At 39.9% G+C, this 16,368-nt stretch overlaps 1 protein-coding gene across 4 annotated transcripts; it reads right to left on the bottom strand.

Annotated features, from left to right (window-relative positions):
- Positions 1 to 194: 194 nt before the first annotated feature.
- Positions 195 to 14,682, bottom strand: IFNAR2 (interferon alpha and beta receptor subunit 2). Of its 4 annotated transcripts, XM_080613695.1 has the most exons (11): positions 14,588 to 14,667; positions 12,959 to 13,303; positions 11,318 to 11,414; positions 8,078 to 8,119; positions 7,651 to 7,780; positions 7,299 to 7,462; positions 4,737 to 4,909; positions 3,835 to 3,997; positions 3,227 to 3,345; positions 2,784 to 2,921; positions 201 to 2,036 (listed from the first exon to the last, which is right to left on the bottom strand). In XM_080613695.1, the coding sequence occupies exons 3-11, from the start codon at positions 11,358 to 11,360 to the stop codon at positions 1,356 to 1,358; spliced, it is 1,653 nt and encodes a 550-aa protein (XP_080469821.1). In that variant the 5' UTR covers positions 11,361 to 11,414; positions 12,959 to 13,303; positions 14,588 to 14,667; the 3' UTR covers positions 201 to 1,355. The 4 variants fall into 4 exon arrangements, with proteins under 4 accessions (XP_080469822.1, XP_080469823.1, XP_080469821.1 ...); XM_080613696.1 differs by lacking the exon at positions 12,959 to 13,303 and having other exon boundaries at positions 195 to 2,036; positions 14,588 to 14,682; XM_080613697.1 differs by lacking the exon at positions 8,078 to 8,119 and having other exon boundaries at positions 196 to 2,036.
- Between the last annotated feature and the right edge of the window lie 1,686 nt (positions 14,683 to 16,368).

Here is a 16,368-nt window from a genome sequence, read left to right as displayed (position 1 = left end):
TAAACTTGGTGGAAGGAGGGAGCATTTTTATTAATCACAGAGAAAAAACGGTTGTTTCTCAACTGATTAATGTCACCGACTGAAAATGCCAATTCTTGTGAGGGTTTAATAGACTTTTTGCAGCCCATCTGTCACCTCCTGTCATTAAATGGGCCCGCATGCAGTCCCACAGCCTTCACTTACATATGAACAATTTCCCTGGCACCAACCGCTGTGGAGATACACACACCAACTGCACGCAGTGGCGCAGGGTGAGTGTGAGTGCAAGTTTCATCTACTAATGCTACAGATGTGTAAATCTGCAAATAATTAGCTAGCCAATATTCAAGATGCCAGGTACTTACACCTTCTTCGTTCTGAACTAAGCAGTTGCAGCAGCAGCATATATTCCAGCACCTCTGAAACTGGTCTCAGCTATCCTGACCAAAAGAATAACTGACTGCTGCAGTTACTGAACTGGGGCAAGAAAACTAGTACCTAAACAGATCAACCCCAGGTGAGAAAAGCTGGTTTGTTTTTTTTTTTCCAAGGATGTGATGCCTAAAAGCATAAGGAGTACATGCTCATACTCATGTAGCATGTAAGAGCCACAATAAAAATTCAGACAGGGATATGAAAAAGTTTTCTTTTTATGAAGCACAAATGTTAAACTGCATACTGTAGTAACTTTTAAACATAATAAAAATATTTTAAAAGTGTAGTATCCAATAATTGCACATAATTATACTAAAAAAATTATAAAAAGGTATATTTAATGCCTTGATTCACAGTAAGGAGAACTCTTCTGTAAGACTGAATGTTATTATCTCTGTCTCAATTATTTCACTTAATCAGGTTTCTCTGCACAAATGCAGGACTCAGTTCTCTGACTCAAACACAGCAATCCATCCAGCAAAACAGGTTCCAGAGTAATCCAGCAACAGAGCTAATAAAGTAAAAAAAAGTAAAAAAAAAAAAGAAAAAAAAAGTGGTCTGGTTGAGGGGTCAGCCACTCACAGCCCCTGTGTTGCAAACTAACAGCACTTCAGTTACAAGAAATACTTGCTTTGGAACAGCTAAAAGGTGTAGTTCACTTTCCAACTGCAAAATGAAGTAACTACTCTTTCTGCTGCATCTGAACACTCATTTCTGTTTCTCTGTGGCTCATCCAACCTGAACCATACCTGCAGCAACCTGGTGAGCTCCGAAAAATAGCTGTTAAAAATGAATGTTGTGTATTTTCAGTGTTCAGGCATCTACTCACAGAATGTTAAAAAAAAAAACAAAAAGAAGATCTGTGTGTCGAGTCCATAAATCAATGGTGTTGGACAACATTGATTTTTGTACATCATAAAACAATAGTGGTTTTTATTTGTTCATCTTCTTATGTATTCATTTTTTTGGTACATATCTGAATCTGATGTGTCACTTTCATCATCATCAGAAGAGTTTTGCCACTCGTGAGAGTTGTTATGACAGTGGGGTTTCTGCACACTTTCTGTGTCATCCAGGAGTTTTGCTTCAACAGCATGAGTACATTGCCAGTCAGCTGCATCCTCTTGGGAAGAAAGAAGAGCGGCAGAACTATCCACATTCTCTTCAGAGGTTCCCAAAAGCACAGTTTTTAAGTTAATGGTAAAACAAGCACTGTCCTTTGGCCTCAAAGAATAGTTACAATTTGCCTCAGAGAAAGGATTAAGTAACTCACGACTGGTGTCTTTGTCTTCTTCAATGTCCAGCTCCTGCTCTTCAACATCTTCTGGGTCAGTGTCTGGATTTTCGCTTGCCTGGCTGCTGCTATCGTCACACATGCTATTTGTAGAGTACTGCACAGATGCATCTAGCACATCAGAGGAATGAGGTACTCTGTTTAAGATATCCCGCCCTGTATAGTCATGATTACTTATGACATCGCTGTCATCACTCTCATCTTCATCACTGACACCACCGCTGGAATTATTTGCCCTTTTTTTAACCTCTTTGTAAATGATCTCTATAGAGGCTATGTTTTCAGATTCAAATGTCCAAGGCGTATAAGCTGACCTCCTGATGAATACCTAAAATAACAAAGTGAATAAATAAAAGATCAGCCAAATTTGCACATATGCAAAATATGAAAAAATACCCTCAGTCACAAGGTTGTCAAACAAATTATCCCTTCTGTGCCACATTTTTGGCTTTTTCTGCAGACTTCAGGGCTCAGCTTTGCTCTGAACCTCCCCGGATGTACTGAATGTTCAAAGCACTGAGGGAAAATGCCAACAATAATTAAAAAAATAACCTTAGACATTACTTGGCAAAGTCATGTTCAGCAATCTTACAGATGTGAAGGTAAGGACATAGCAAAGGACAGAAACACAAGGAGTTGATACCAATCTGATTGTACGTGCACCTCCTTCCACCAACCCCCAGCTCAAGTATGTTTTCTTCCAGAGCCACATTGAAAATAAAAAATAAAGGAAAAGAAACATCCAACTCCACTATTTGGGTAGATCCCAACAGCTTGGCCCAGGGGTTAGTTTCTAAGGTGCTATGCCTAGCTCTAGATTCCAGCAGGGGTATTCATATGCAAGTTACCTTTTTTTTCCTACTAAGTGTTCTGCTAATCAGGCATTCTTTTCACTACTGCCTGTGTATATCAGAATACAGTAAAAAACCATTACTGAGATGGAAGAAAGAAGACAGGTGACTCAGAGAAGTAATCCTGAATTTATCAGTAACATTTCTGGAAGCAACAAGTAGGATTCTTTTCTGGCAGGGACATATCTGCACATAACTGCATCCCAATCTACAGTACGAGATACCTGTGAAACTGGAAGGTTGGGGACTTGCAGAGTATGTCTGCTTTCAGTAGATTTTTCTAGTAGCATTTTTCCTTTGACTGAGAAGCTACTGGTGATGTTACTCCGCAGACTCAGGTTTCTGTACACATATGTCCTGCACTGTGGTGACCAGAAACAGATATACTTCAGGTGTGGCCTGACAAATGCTGAGTAGGGTGGAATGATCTCTATCTGTTAGTAACTTCTCACAGAAGTAGCAAGAAATGGTTTTGAAAATGTCTGGATATTTGTTCCATAGCCTACAGGCTGCTGAATCATGTCTGTTCTATCTTTGACATGTGTGAACTGCAAATTAAACCATATGTACATCTATAACTTGTACCTAATGCACAGGACTAGAAATTTCAGAGGGTAAAATTTCCTCCTCCCAACCAGGAAAGTTAAAAACGAGAATTAATACACACCAAAGTACGTGGAAGTGATTTATTTTGAAGAATATAGCCTCTTGCATGCATATACTTCAAGGTACCAGCTAACATCAGTGAAAAACATACAGCACATGTGATAACAACTACATGATGATCTGCAAGTGAAAAAACCAAAATCAATTAACATACATAAATGAAGTTTCCAGTAACTGCATTTCATATTTCACATTCAGAACAGCTATTTAGAATCACAGAACCTCTGTGATCAGAGGTCATCTGGTCTAAAGTCAAAACAAGACCAAATCTCAAATTCAGGAATTAAAAAAGAAAATACAGCATCATTGATAACTGCAGATAAACACAGTTAGTGGAGATTTGTATGGCTTGCAGGATTAAGAATAGATATATAGCCCCAAAGTGGATGGGGGTTTATGTTTCATTTAAAAATCCCCACAATGTTTATCACTGAAAAGGTACTTTCTCTCTTAGTAACTTTAGGATTAATTGACTTGTAATTCTGTCTATATTAAAACCAAACCAAACCAAACCAAAAACAACCCAAGAAAAAAGCCCAACAACAAAAATCAAACTCACATGCACCTAGCTAAGTCACACAGTCCATTCCTGCCCCACAGGACAGTTACCTTGTTGAGCTACAGAGCCTGCAGCTACACATTTCCAGGCTGATGGGATGGAATGTTTGTTTAGAGATGCTGTGACTGTAACAGACATACAGTAATTTCTATTTGGATACAATTCTTCAATGACAATATTAAAAACATCTTCAGTGGTTTTCTCTTGGGGCCTCTGCCATGAAAGACAATGTTTCAAAGTTAGCTATGTGCCTAAAAAAAGATCCCCAGCAACTGGTGAAACTGCAAAGACTGACACAGTAACTCACTGGTTTACGTAGACAGCTGCTTCATCTCTAGTTGTAGCTGATGTCAAGATGCCTACCTTACATCTGTTTGTAAACATAGTATTATCAAAGATAAATTGCCTATTGTACCCAACTGTTGGTTACTGTATGTCCCCTTGAAGTAGCCTCAGATAGATGCTATAGATTTGAAACTGCAAGTGATATTCTGATTCAGAAATCAGGACAAAAAACCATCTATGGTGGGAAAGCTGCAGTCCTTATTCTGTGTCTCCTGGCAGGATGAGTTAGATTAAATTCCCAACAGGTATCTGTCTGACCTACCATTCACAACTTCCAGTACAGACACTCCATGCTAGTGTGCCTACACCTGCTAGCAGTTTCTGCTAAAACGTCTTTCCCTTGTCTTCTCAGGGAGTAATCACTTGAGCCAGTGCTCTGTGTTTTATTTCAAGTAAGGATACAGGACAATTAACATTCCTCTTCTAGGCCTGCTACTATGCAGTAAAAGGAAACTGAGGTTATGATGGCCATTCTCTTTGTTTCCTTCTAAGTATCTTCTGTTCATATATTCACATATTTGCTTCTGTGAATCTGCTAACCATCAGTGCCATTTTGTGTTTTCTATATTTCTCCTCTAATGTATAAATAAACAAAAAAATCCTTTACCTTATGCTCTCCGTCATGTGTTTTCAGTGTTATATCATAATCAAGCTCTTGATATATATCAATTAAAGACAGTAGTTTTTCATTTTCTCTGAAGTAAGAGGTTGGCAGCTTTATGGTGACATTTATGCAATTTATACAGGAACTGATATTAACTTCTGGTGGTCCCAGGAATGCTATTAAAAAAAAAAAAAAAAAAAAAAAAAAAAAAGAAGAAAAAATGAAAAGGTAGAAATATGCACTATGTATTCAGTACCACTTCTATTTTGGTGACAGACATGTAGCTGACTAATCAGATTCCAGAGCATTTCACTGCTTTAAAACCACAAGGCCTTGCAACATTTGAGTTCCACAGTCAAAAAGCCTTTTCCCACATGACTAGATTTGAAAAACAGAAAGCAGTGGAGGAGAGGGAAGAAGCAGAAAGGTGACAAAGGCTTTGCTTCAGCTCCACAGAGATGTGAGCTTTTTATCTATTTGAGAGCAAAGCCGAGGTTAATGCATAGGAAAAGCTGTTTACTTTCTTGCTCATCATCATCATCTTCTAGCCACCCTGTGGAAGAAATTTTTGTAGAAATTCAGTGGTGTGTAGCCCTGCACATATTCATGCTAGTTGCAAGGAAGGCTATAGGGCTGAACTTAACAGCTGAGCTCCAAATACTAGAACTCTACTGAAAGTGAAAAGTGGGACTTTTCACTCTACTGAAAGTGGGACAGAGAACATAGTGAAACATAGTTACACTTCTGTGAAACTTCCACTGAGCATTCAGATCCTCAGAACACACGTGTGTTCCAAGCGCCGTGCATGCTGCTTGTGTCCTTTCTTCAAAACTACATATCCATCAATATTGGAGGAACTTCCATAGTGAATCAAGCCTAAGATCTTTACACAATAAAGGAGCAGGAATGTCGGAAAATGGCAGGAGAACAAACTATGTCCATAAACCTATATTTCTGTTTAGTTCACTGGAAGGGTGGGGGGAAACATCAAAATTTAGAGTTTGCATTTCACTTTGTCTTTTCCAGAGGCATGTGGATTTTGATCAAGGTAGAGGCTGGTTTGCCAACCTCTGCAAAATTCAAAAAAGCAACACACATTTGCTAACTACTTCTGTTCCTGAAATAGTGTTTCTACAAAACAGAAAAAACAAACAAAAAACAATCAAAAAACCAAACCCAGACAAGTTTAATACTCAGAACAAACGTGAGCTTTCATCTACTCCCAAACAGGAAAGCATGTCCTAGTCAAATGGTTACACACTTATTCCTTTCTCATCTTTTGCTTTAAGTTACAAATAAATATTAAATCTGGTTACAGCCAGAAGTGTTTTTTATTGCTGGCTCTTTGTTATGAAGCTTTTCTGTCTTTGCTCAAATCCATCTGTCAATGGGGGTGAGATTCCACCACAGGTATTTGAAGGTAGCTATCAACTATACCGAGTAGGAAAATATCTCAGAATATTGATTCTTTCCTATTTAGGCATTGTAAAAGAAGAAAATGCTACAGGGCTCATCTAAGTCCTCTGCCCTGGAAAACACGACTTTACTCAATTGCTTATGGTTTGAATTAGAGAACTACTTAGCAAAGCATCCAATTTCAATTTACAAGTTGCCAGTAATGGACAACCAGTCAAAGCACCTGACAGTTTGTTGCAGTGGTCAATTCAATATATGCTTTTGTTCCTAGCTAAAATTAAATCTAGCTTCAGCTTCCAGTCAGAGCATGCTGTTATGCTTTGGTTTTGAGACTGAAGAAGTTTGCCACCATGTTAACTACTGGTCAAGTCACCTTCTGATCTTACACTTTCAAAAAACTAACTGCTGAAAGACTGAAGAGCTCCACCTTAGAGGGATGTTCTCAAATCCTTCAGTTATCCTTGTGGTTATTCTTCACATCCCCTCTATTTTTTCATCATTTCCGATACTATAAGTGGACACAGCAGTGGCTAACTCTGTGCTGAATTTAGGGGTAATACAGTTTCTCCCCCATAGTTCTCCAATTGTTCCTCAATCACTCTGTTACTTCAAAACTGAATACTAAGCACAGCTAAGGGTGAAGCCACCTCTGGCATTAGAAGATGTCACAGCTAATAAGCATCTTCCGTCAGCAAGGCAAGGGAGAAGAGCACATTGATGAGCAAACAAGTAAATCTCTTCCCCTACACCTAGTGCAGGCATAGTATTTAACTCTCAACACTGACTACTTGAATACACAAAAAAAATGTTTTGTGGGTTATGTACTTCAAGCATTTAGAGATTTTTGCTTGTCAATGCTTCATATGATCCTATATCCTCTATATTTACACATATATTTTATTTGAAAACCCGAGCCTTGTCATTTACCAGAACTACTACTGTAGCCACTAATTTTAGAAAGCTACCTATATATTCCAGGTCTTGTAACTCACATGTGCTAGATTATATACCGATCCATCTTTTCTTACATAAAAGAATAAGCTACTGACCCAGTTAGTTTGCTGTATTTTAGTGTAAAGTTAACAGAATATAATTTACACATGAGATATGAATAAAAACTACTAAAATGAGCAAATGCAGAGAACTTACTGTCAGTAATTGGCACAAAATGAAGTACAGAAGAATTGAATTCTTCATTTCCTACAAAGCTCTGAACCAATGCAGAATACTGAGTGTTCACATGTTTAAAATCATCTGTCAGACTACAGGAGAGTTGTGTAATATTTGAACATTGTTTAGCAGTCTTCCAGTTCCTGTAAATCAAGACAAATTAAAAGAAGATCAAAATAATCTGTGTTTTCTGGTATAAAAAAGTAGGTGTCAGGGGGAGAGGAGGAAGCATTTCTGAGTGGAAAACCAGACAAATAAACCCTCCTCTAGTCTTAATATTTTGAGTTGATAAACATTAAAATTAAAAATTGTGTCATAAAATATGACTTGCCTGCGGTCACTGTACAGCACACGATAGTATGTTGGCATAATTGGATCACTTTTTGCCTGCCAGGACAAAATGTGCTGAAAATTGTAAGATTCCATTTGTAAGTTTTGAGGTGGCTGTCCCAGAAATCTTTCTAGAAAGGGGAAAAAGAACCCAGAAACAATCAGCATGTTTGGCATATTGTTTGCCATATGAATGGCAAACAAATGTGAGATTGCAGCAATTCTAATATATAAACCCAATTAGAGCAGCCCCACATTTGCCCCAAAATAAAGCAACTAGAATAGAGTTCAGCATAACAGAAACAATAATGCAAAGGACTGTCCTCCTTTGTTAAGTTCTTCCTTCAAAAAGCATGAAGTTTTAAGATGATGCAAGTTTTTTGAACTCTGTTAAGAAAAACATTTGAAAGACAATAAAAGCTTCTTACCAGGCAAGCTGTGACAAGCTGTATACAGAATGCTGATTAACACTGGAAAATAAAACTATGTATTAATGCATTTGTATGTCTACAATATCTGATTACTAGCCTACTATTAGCAATACTAATTTCCAACAATTAGAGACAATACTCAGTATTCCATCAGTGGAACTGTTTCTTTCTTTCCCATATTCTTCCTACAACTTTCCCCTACCCTTCCCTCCTTAGAGTATGGGATGACCCCTTCCAACATCTGTCGTTAATTGGAGGCTCCCAGGAGCTAGTTCTTCGATAACTACACTGTGCTTCAGGCTTATGCTGATCCCTGCCAGATGAGGTTCATGACTCAGTGTGAATAAATGTTCTTAGGATGTTCTTATCAAATATCCTCTTAGAAGATTCTGCCTATATTTCAGGTAGCTCACTTTGCCTATTAAACACTTGTTTAAGTCATGAAAAGAATCTTAAGGCTGGTCTGGGAAAAAAATACTATTACTGCTTGAAGAACATTATTGAATCAAATTCACAGACGCAATTCTTTGCTAAACGTGGGGAGTTCTCAAAGCTGTAGTTTAACAACTTCGGTGTATCACTCACTGTCTCCAGTCAGCTAACACTTGTAACTCCCTATCTCAGTCTCTATTTTGTAACTCCCTCTCTATTTTGTGTCCTGAAATGTTACAGAAGTAACATTTCCCTGTAGTGTTTAACTCTACAGCATTCTATTCTCCGCCTGCAAAAGAACAGAAAGAATACCACCAACAGATGCCACAACACTTCTGCCACAGAACATGGTTAAGGCCACATTCAGACTGTTAGTCAGGCCTTACTATCCAAGTAAACTCTTGAACCCAGCCTTCTTGCAGATCTTGACATTTTAGATGTCCCGCATCTTTTTGTATAGCCTCTGTAAGAGACTGTTCAACCACATCCTCACTGTACCCAGACTTCTTTTCTCTGATCAACCCAGTCTTGCATCATTCATATCTCAGCACAGTGCTTCAAGACACTCTTGAAATAATTGTTCTGACCTTTCTAATTTTTTCCTCAGGATCCTTTATTTCCCTTCCGCTTTCTGACTGCAACAAAAATAAAATTCCTATCCTCATTTTTAAGGCATTTTGTGGTCTATCCTTCTACTGATGAGATGCCAACTCCCATATTTAGTTGGCCGAAGAAGTTAGTTTAATTTCAAACATATATGCTTGTTCTCATGCTATAGACTAATTCCACGGAAATATCAGCAAAATTACTTCATTATTTTCCTTAAAACTCTTCACTATGAACTCTCTTTTGTCTTAACACCTAAACCCTCTACGCAAAAATATGGCAATACCCAAAACACCACTGGCCTGCTGTGCCTGATTAACTGTGCTGATTAATACTGCTTTATGTTTTCTTTTATTCTCCTAATCTCCCTTAGAATGGTATTTTCTGTAGCATTACAAATGTCTTTGACTTTACATTTATACAGCAACTAATACAGCAGCACTCTGGTCCACAACTAAGGTTCTCAGGTGTCACACTGTGATGTGAATCATAATACCAGAATACATATTCCTGGTCAATTAGAGGGGATTCAGAATAGTAGCAGGTCAGTGGAACTGTTCTGTCCCAAAGACACTGGGAGAATTTCCTGACGGATTAATACAGTTATTTTGCAATCCTTGTCTACTTTTGCAGAGAGGGCTGGAAGAGGAAAGGAAAAAAAATCCTGCTCAGTTAATTAAAGAGATACCTGTACCAAATCTTTACGGCTGCAGAGAAGTGTCTTAAAAGATGACCTTTAATTAGCAGTGGGCATACACAGAAGCACACACAAATACACTTGAGCACTAAGGTGGTGGAAGTCATTTGGGATGGATATTTAGCCAAGTATCTCTTATAAATCTGGCTCTTCAGATATCTGTCTCACAAACATTAAACTATGCTCCCAGCATCCTTTCTGAAATCAGATGCAAAGAGATTAAGCAGCTCACTTGTGGAAGTATAAATTTGCTGCATGTGCAACTCACGTGAGAAAACTCATCTCTCAAGCCTCATTTTGCCATCCAAACCACAGACATCCTCTTTTTTGCCTGTCTGCCTTCAGTACTTGTTCTTCTACATTATTACTGAGTAATAAACATCCCCTTAGAGAAGTGCAGTTAACAGTAGAACAACTAATTTCCTGCCATATAGTAATAGATCACCTATCTGGAAAAAACATCCTATGGGTATGAATAACAAAGCAATACTTTAACAGTTATTATTCTTTACCTGAACACAAGCTCAGATTTGCGGCCATTTATGTGAGGAATCCTAATGTACTAACAGGCACACAGCATTTACCACATTGAGACTAATCCCATTATAGAAACAGGTAGTTTCAGGGTACAGATTCTAGTAATGACACACTTCCTTGGAGATTAGGGGATGTAAACAGTCTGTTGTCATTCTCTCTAGCACCAGCCACCTCACATGTGTCAGCCATTTTGCCAATATATTTCCTGCCGACATAATGTTTTTCTATTCAAGGATCCTCAGATTAGACAGGCAATCTTATGACAACACCAATTTTATGCCAATATTTGTAATTTTTAAATGCATCTCTGCTCAAAATCAAATTCCGTTCATCAAGAGTTCAAGCTGCCTCAGAACTTTGATTAAACAAACATGCTTAGCAAATATATTTGGAGAGTTGCAAAACTTTGTAGGTTACGCTCTTACGTAAGAGACACAGACAAGAAAAAAAAAAAATTAGACCAGATAACAGGGAAAATTAAGACTGGAGAGATAAAGATGATTTGCAAATCAAATGTGGAACTTTTTTACCATCTTATCTTTTTTACAGAATTAAATGTTCCTAGCAAAGCAGTTTCTCACTATAACTACAGCTTCTAGCTAACATGCTAGGAGCTAACCTAGCTAACAAGCTAGTTCTGTTGTGCCTGCTAATTCAGAAACTAAGGAATCCCGAAAAAGTTGGAATAAGAGATGAAAAACAACATATCCAACTAAGAGTTCATTGGACATTTATAGGCAGAATGCAGTATGCTGTGTCAAAGCATTTCTTTATTATGTGAAAAATCTAGGTTTACGTATAGAATGGAGTGTGTAGAATGCAATACACTAGATTGTTGGTACTGTGAATTATTCCAGCGAAAGCTCTATAAGACGATGGTATCTTACTTCAGTAACTCAGGAGGAGTGTTAGTGAAAAATTAGCGTTATTACTCCTCTTACAATATAAAGGTACAGACAACTTACCAAGTTGATGAAAATGCATTGGTACATCCATCAGTGCTTCCATGGCAATTAAGAAATATAACCTACTGATTGCAAACCAAACATTTTGTTTCTGTACCTGCAAATAGATAAAAACCAACCACATTCAGCAAATCACCTGAGTAAATTACTTGCAAGAAAAGCAGGCCTATGTACAAAGAGTTACTTTAACATCTTCAATGTCTAGGGGGAGGCAGAGGTTCTGAAACAGTTACTGCTATTGGGGGGTGGGACCAGGATTCTCACATCAGACAGGCAACTTTATGACAACATCACTTCCCTTTTTTTAGTGGAAAGGTCTCCTACCATTTTAAATGAACACAGAAAACACTGTGTGGTACAATGAAAATAAACACTACTTGGCTTTATTTCAAATATTACAAGAACTCGTCATTGTTGTGAAAATTGTTTCCAGAAAGAGGGCAGATGAAGAGGGAGGTTAGAAAAAAACCCCCAACTATAAAATTATTATTAAGTTTCTGCTACATTTTTTAATACAGATGATCCATTAAAATATTTCATCTCCTTGATGTTGTATTTTTATTTTATTTATTATCCTCATAGCGTTAATATTTGCAGGATCTGGTTTTGAATTACAGGCAAAGTATGAAGGAACAACCATGAATCTATAGATGTCTGGGCAAGGGTATAACTATTTCCAAAGAATCTTCTCCTCAGGTTTAATATAAATAAATGGTTTTTACATTTAAAATTATTTTTTAAATACAACTTAAATTATTTTCTCTGGAAAGTAATTTTCCAGAGAAAATAATTTAAATTGTGTTTTAAAAAATATTATTTTCTCTGGAAAATAACAACCAAACAAACCACAGCTTAAAATTTAAAATCATGGCAAAGCATACTACGGTCAAACTTAGCACAGTATGTTAAAATCTGATTGGAGATGTCAATCTTCCTCTATTTGAAGTTCTAGCACGACTATAGGAAGCCACTAGATAAATGTTGAGAACCTGTATCTGTGCAACTGAGAATCATCATTTCATAAACAAAGAGAATGTTCTTTTCATTTCAATTTGGTTCATTTATTAATTCATTCAAGCACGAGGAATATTTAGGAGATATAAAATACCAGTCTTCCTCTTTTCAATCAAAATTAAAAACTATGGATAAGAAGATAAATTGCTAGTCACAAAATCTTAAAGTTTATCATTAATATCAGCAAACTAGAAAGCAGTTAAGTCACATATCTACCAAGTCCATTTAGTTTTGGCACTAGTGAATGTGACAGAAGAAAAAAAATCATTCAACTTTCTCATTCGGATCAAGTTTACAGATTATACAGTGTGTGTGTGCATATATATGTGTGTGTGTATATATATATAAAATAACCTTTTTACTTCAACAAGGTTACCAGCTTTGTTCAGAAGTCACACAGAAACATAGTGCCAAACAATACTACTTTCACAGTCACTTTAGAGAACAGCTACAGCCCTGGGATCTGAATTTTCAGGCTGTTCAGGATTTTCTCTTAAGTGGAAAATTTTGAGGATCCCAAATTCACTTAGCAAAATATTTCCTTTATGTTTTAATCCTAGTATTTAATCACGAACCATGTTCAAAACACTCTATATATGGTATTATGCAATTGATGTATTTGCATACCTTTGATCCTTGCTGTACATGCTGTTGTGGATAACAACTATCCCACTGTTGGAATCTGAAGTGACTCCTGCAGGGCTCTGTATGCTGAACACCACAAATATCTTAAATGATGCATGTTCAGAGCCAGGTTATGTATTTAGCACCATAGAATATATGTATATATATATATAGAAAAGTGAAAAAACCTAAGGTTATCTCCGACTTTGCACAGTCATTTAAATGTGGATGTCATCTGCAGATCTATCAATGCCAGGTAAATTTCAGAGGAAATTCCAGGAGAAAACCATTTCTGTCAGAACTCCGATTAGCTCTTGTTACTCTTCCTTTTTAGAGCCCCAGCAATCCCTGGAGAGAAGCCACAGAAATACTTGTGAGTCCAGCCCTCGCTCACCTCATCAGCTTGGGCTCAAAGTAACTCCCTTCAGAGCTGCTTGAAGCCCTCAGCGCTATCAAAACTCAACTTTGCTGAGTCCTGAACTGGAGCCCAGGCTGGGTTGTTTTGTATTTGCCTCCAACTAGACAAAGCAGGTTTTGAAAGTCACTGACTTGTACTTCAGAAAAGCTCCACATCAGTAAAGCAGAAAACACACCTTATTCTTCAAAATAATCAAATGGCATATTCATTTATATAAATTACTTATTGGAACATTGAGTGAGAAACAGAGAGAGAGAGACAGAAACCACAGAAGACGTTTCAGGCAGAGAAGTCAGCAGAGAATTGTTCTAAATCTACACACAGGTAATACAGTGTACAAAACAACTTTACTACTGAAACCATGTGAACTCTGGAATCACGCTGTGGGTTGTAGTATTATGCCCATGCTCTATTCCTGACTTTGTTGGGGGACTTTGGATAAGCCGCTTCTAAGGATATTGAAATAACCTTAATAATCCAAGTCCGTTAACCACAAGTCCATCTTGCATACACTGCCAGCAGTGCTCCTGGCGAGCCAGACGTGCCTCTGGAGGAGCCAGCGTGGGACATGCAGCATTAAAACAGAGCGATGGACAGACAGACTCGTCGCCTATGGTGTGCCGCTCCACCACGGCGGAGAGGACACAATGAAACGGTATCGGTGCCAACAAACCTCGTCAGACTCTACCGCTGCTCATTTTTCCTTACAAATTTCTGTCTCTGAGCTACACGATTACCTACAACGCAACCCACAGGCCATCACTAGGGTCTGTTTCGCAGCCAGTGACATCGCCGGAGGAACAATCCCCATAACCCGCTGGTTTTTTTTGTGCGATTCTGCTGGTATTACATCGAGCCGTGCTGCGGGGTCACCGGTTTCAGCCGACAGCGGCCTCCGCCACGCGCCCACCGAAGAGCTAACACAAACCAGCGGCCTTTCCAGGAAACCCCCGCAGCTGGGGACGCCGCGCCCGGCACACACACACATCTCCCCTCGCTGAGAGACAGCGCGGAGCACACCGCGTAGCTCCGCCGGGCGCGGCCGGCCTGGGCCCTGAGGGAGCTTGCGGTCCGCCCCGGCCCTCGCTCCGGTTGCTTTAACGAAACATCTCCAACAATCACAACACAAACGAGCACTCCCGCACCACGGACAGCGACCCACTAGGAGAGGTGAGAGGTGGGACACAGAACACCCTGTCACCTCCCAGCCGTACCTCGCAGCAGGCGGCATCCCGGCGGCTCGGCTCGGCTCGGCTCCGCTCCGCTCCGGCTGTCCTGTCAGGCCGAGGGATGCATCGCCCGGCAAATGGCGGAGGGGGCGCTGCGGCGGGCGGCTCGCCCCGCCCCGCCGGCCGTCCCGAGACGGGGATAGGGCAGCTCGCGGTGGGGTTGGTGCTGGGTCATTAACAGGGCTGTTGGGGGCCGGCTTCGGGGCGCCACTTCTTCCTGAGCGGGGTCCGCGCCTCGCCGCTGGCCGGAGGTTCCGCTGGTGAAGCACAGCTTCCTGCACCCGCGGAAAGCGCTTCCTAGCCTTGTTTCGCTTTTACTTCCATCCTCTGGTGTTCGATGCGTGTTGTCGTGAAGGAAGTCTGCGGAAGGGTGTGAAAGTGCTTGCTGGTCTCCTTGCGCCTTAATGTTGAGGGAGTGCGGTGCTGCTGATAGGGGTTTTGTAAATATTTGCCTTGACGGAGGCCAAAATGAGTTAGGCGTTTTCTGCCGTAGTGTTTTCTGATAGTGGAAACAACAGCATGTGGTATTGAATACAGACTGTATCATGTAACGTGAGGGGTCCTCATGAGAAGATCTCGGTACCTACCTGAGGTGAGCAAGGGGTAAGAAACCAGGTCTGGCTAGTGGCCATGTCCCACTGGACCTGCAGCCCCACTGACTACACCTCCTTGTCCGTTGGTGTCGTGGTTTAAGCCCAGGCTGTAAATCAGAACCACGAAGTCCACTTCCCCCCCCACCTTTCTTCCCCCCGCTTCTGGAGGGACGGGGAGCAGAATCAAAAGAATGCAGCTCCCACGGGTTGAGATAAGAACAGTTTAATAACTAAGGTATAACACAAACCACTACTGCTACCACTAATAGTAATAATGATAAGAGAAATAACAAGGAAGAGAATACAACCGCTCACCAACCGGTACCTCACCCCCACCCTGCAGTGATCCAGCCCTTCCGGGGACTCTCTGTTCTACATCCTCGGCATGACGTGCTATGGTATGGAATACCTCTTTGGCTAGTTTGGGTCAGGTGTCCTGTCCCTGCTTCCTCCCGGCTTCTCCTCCTCCCTGGCAGAGCATGAGACTCACAAAGTCCTTGGTCAGGATAAACATTCTGACCAGCAACTGAAAACATCGGCTTTATCAATATTTTCCCAGGCCGAAAGTCAAAACCACAGTGCTGCAACAGCTACTAAGAAGGAGAAAAAGTGACTGCTGCTGCTGAACCCAGGACAGTTGGCCTCCATTTCTTCACTGATGGAGACATGTAATCTTAGGAGTTGTCTGGCAGCTGGACAGGAGGTGATGCTGCACCTCCTTAAGCCATACAAAGAAAAACAAACCTGAGGTTTCCAGTTTCTGTTTAAAGCTGTTTTGCCTGCGAGGCCTTTCTAATTTTTGTTAACTGTTTTGAGTTGGATTTTTTTGTTTGTTTGGGGTTTTTTGTTTGGGTTTTTTTTAAGAATTACTTTTACAAAAATATCTCATTTCCTGCCATTTTTGCAGAAGCTCCCACAAAGTTTCTTCCTGCCTGTCAGACAAATTCACTGGCTCTTGTGGTCGCTCAGCACTCAGTGAGTCTAGTCTTCTGTCTGACTTATGTACAGGAGGGAAAAAGCACATGTAGTGAAGGATGAAGGAGACCTAGAACTCAGTTCTCACAAATTTTGGTCAAGTCAGCAGGTCATAGCTATTACCAATCTAAATTGCCTCCCATAACAATCTGTCTGTGACTTAGAGGTAAATGCATCCATGAATGCTGAAATACTACT

This window comes from Psittacula echo (assembly GCF_963264785.1).
Source record: "Psittacula echo genome assembly, chromosome: 3".
In the NCBI taxonomy this organism is placed as follows: domain Eukaryota; kingdom Metazoa; phylum Chordata; class Aves; order Psittaciformes; family Psittacidae; genus Psittacula; species Psittacula echo.
This window is presented reverse-complemented; position numbering and strand designations above follow the sequence as displayed.

Bases quoted from the DNA above. Each gene is read 5' to 3' on its own strand.
- IFNAR2 (XM_080613696.1), bottom strand. From the start codon at position 11,360: ATGGAAGCACTGATGGATGTACCAATGCATTTTCATCAACTTG. The intron at 4,910-7,298 runs GTAAGTTCTCTG...TTTTTTTAATAG, and splicing joins TTTTGTGCCAATTACTGACA to CATTCCTGGGACCACCAGAA. The intron at 2,922-3,226 runs GTGTGTATTAAT...TGGTCACCACAG, and splicing joins AATCACTTCCACGTACTTTG to TGCAGGACATATGTGTACAG.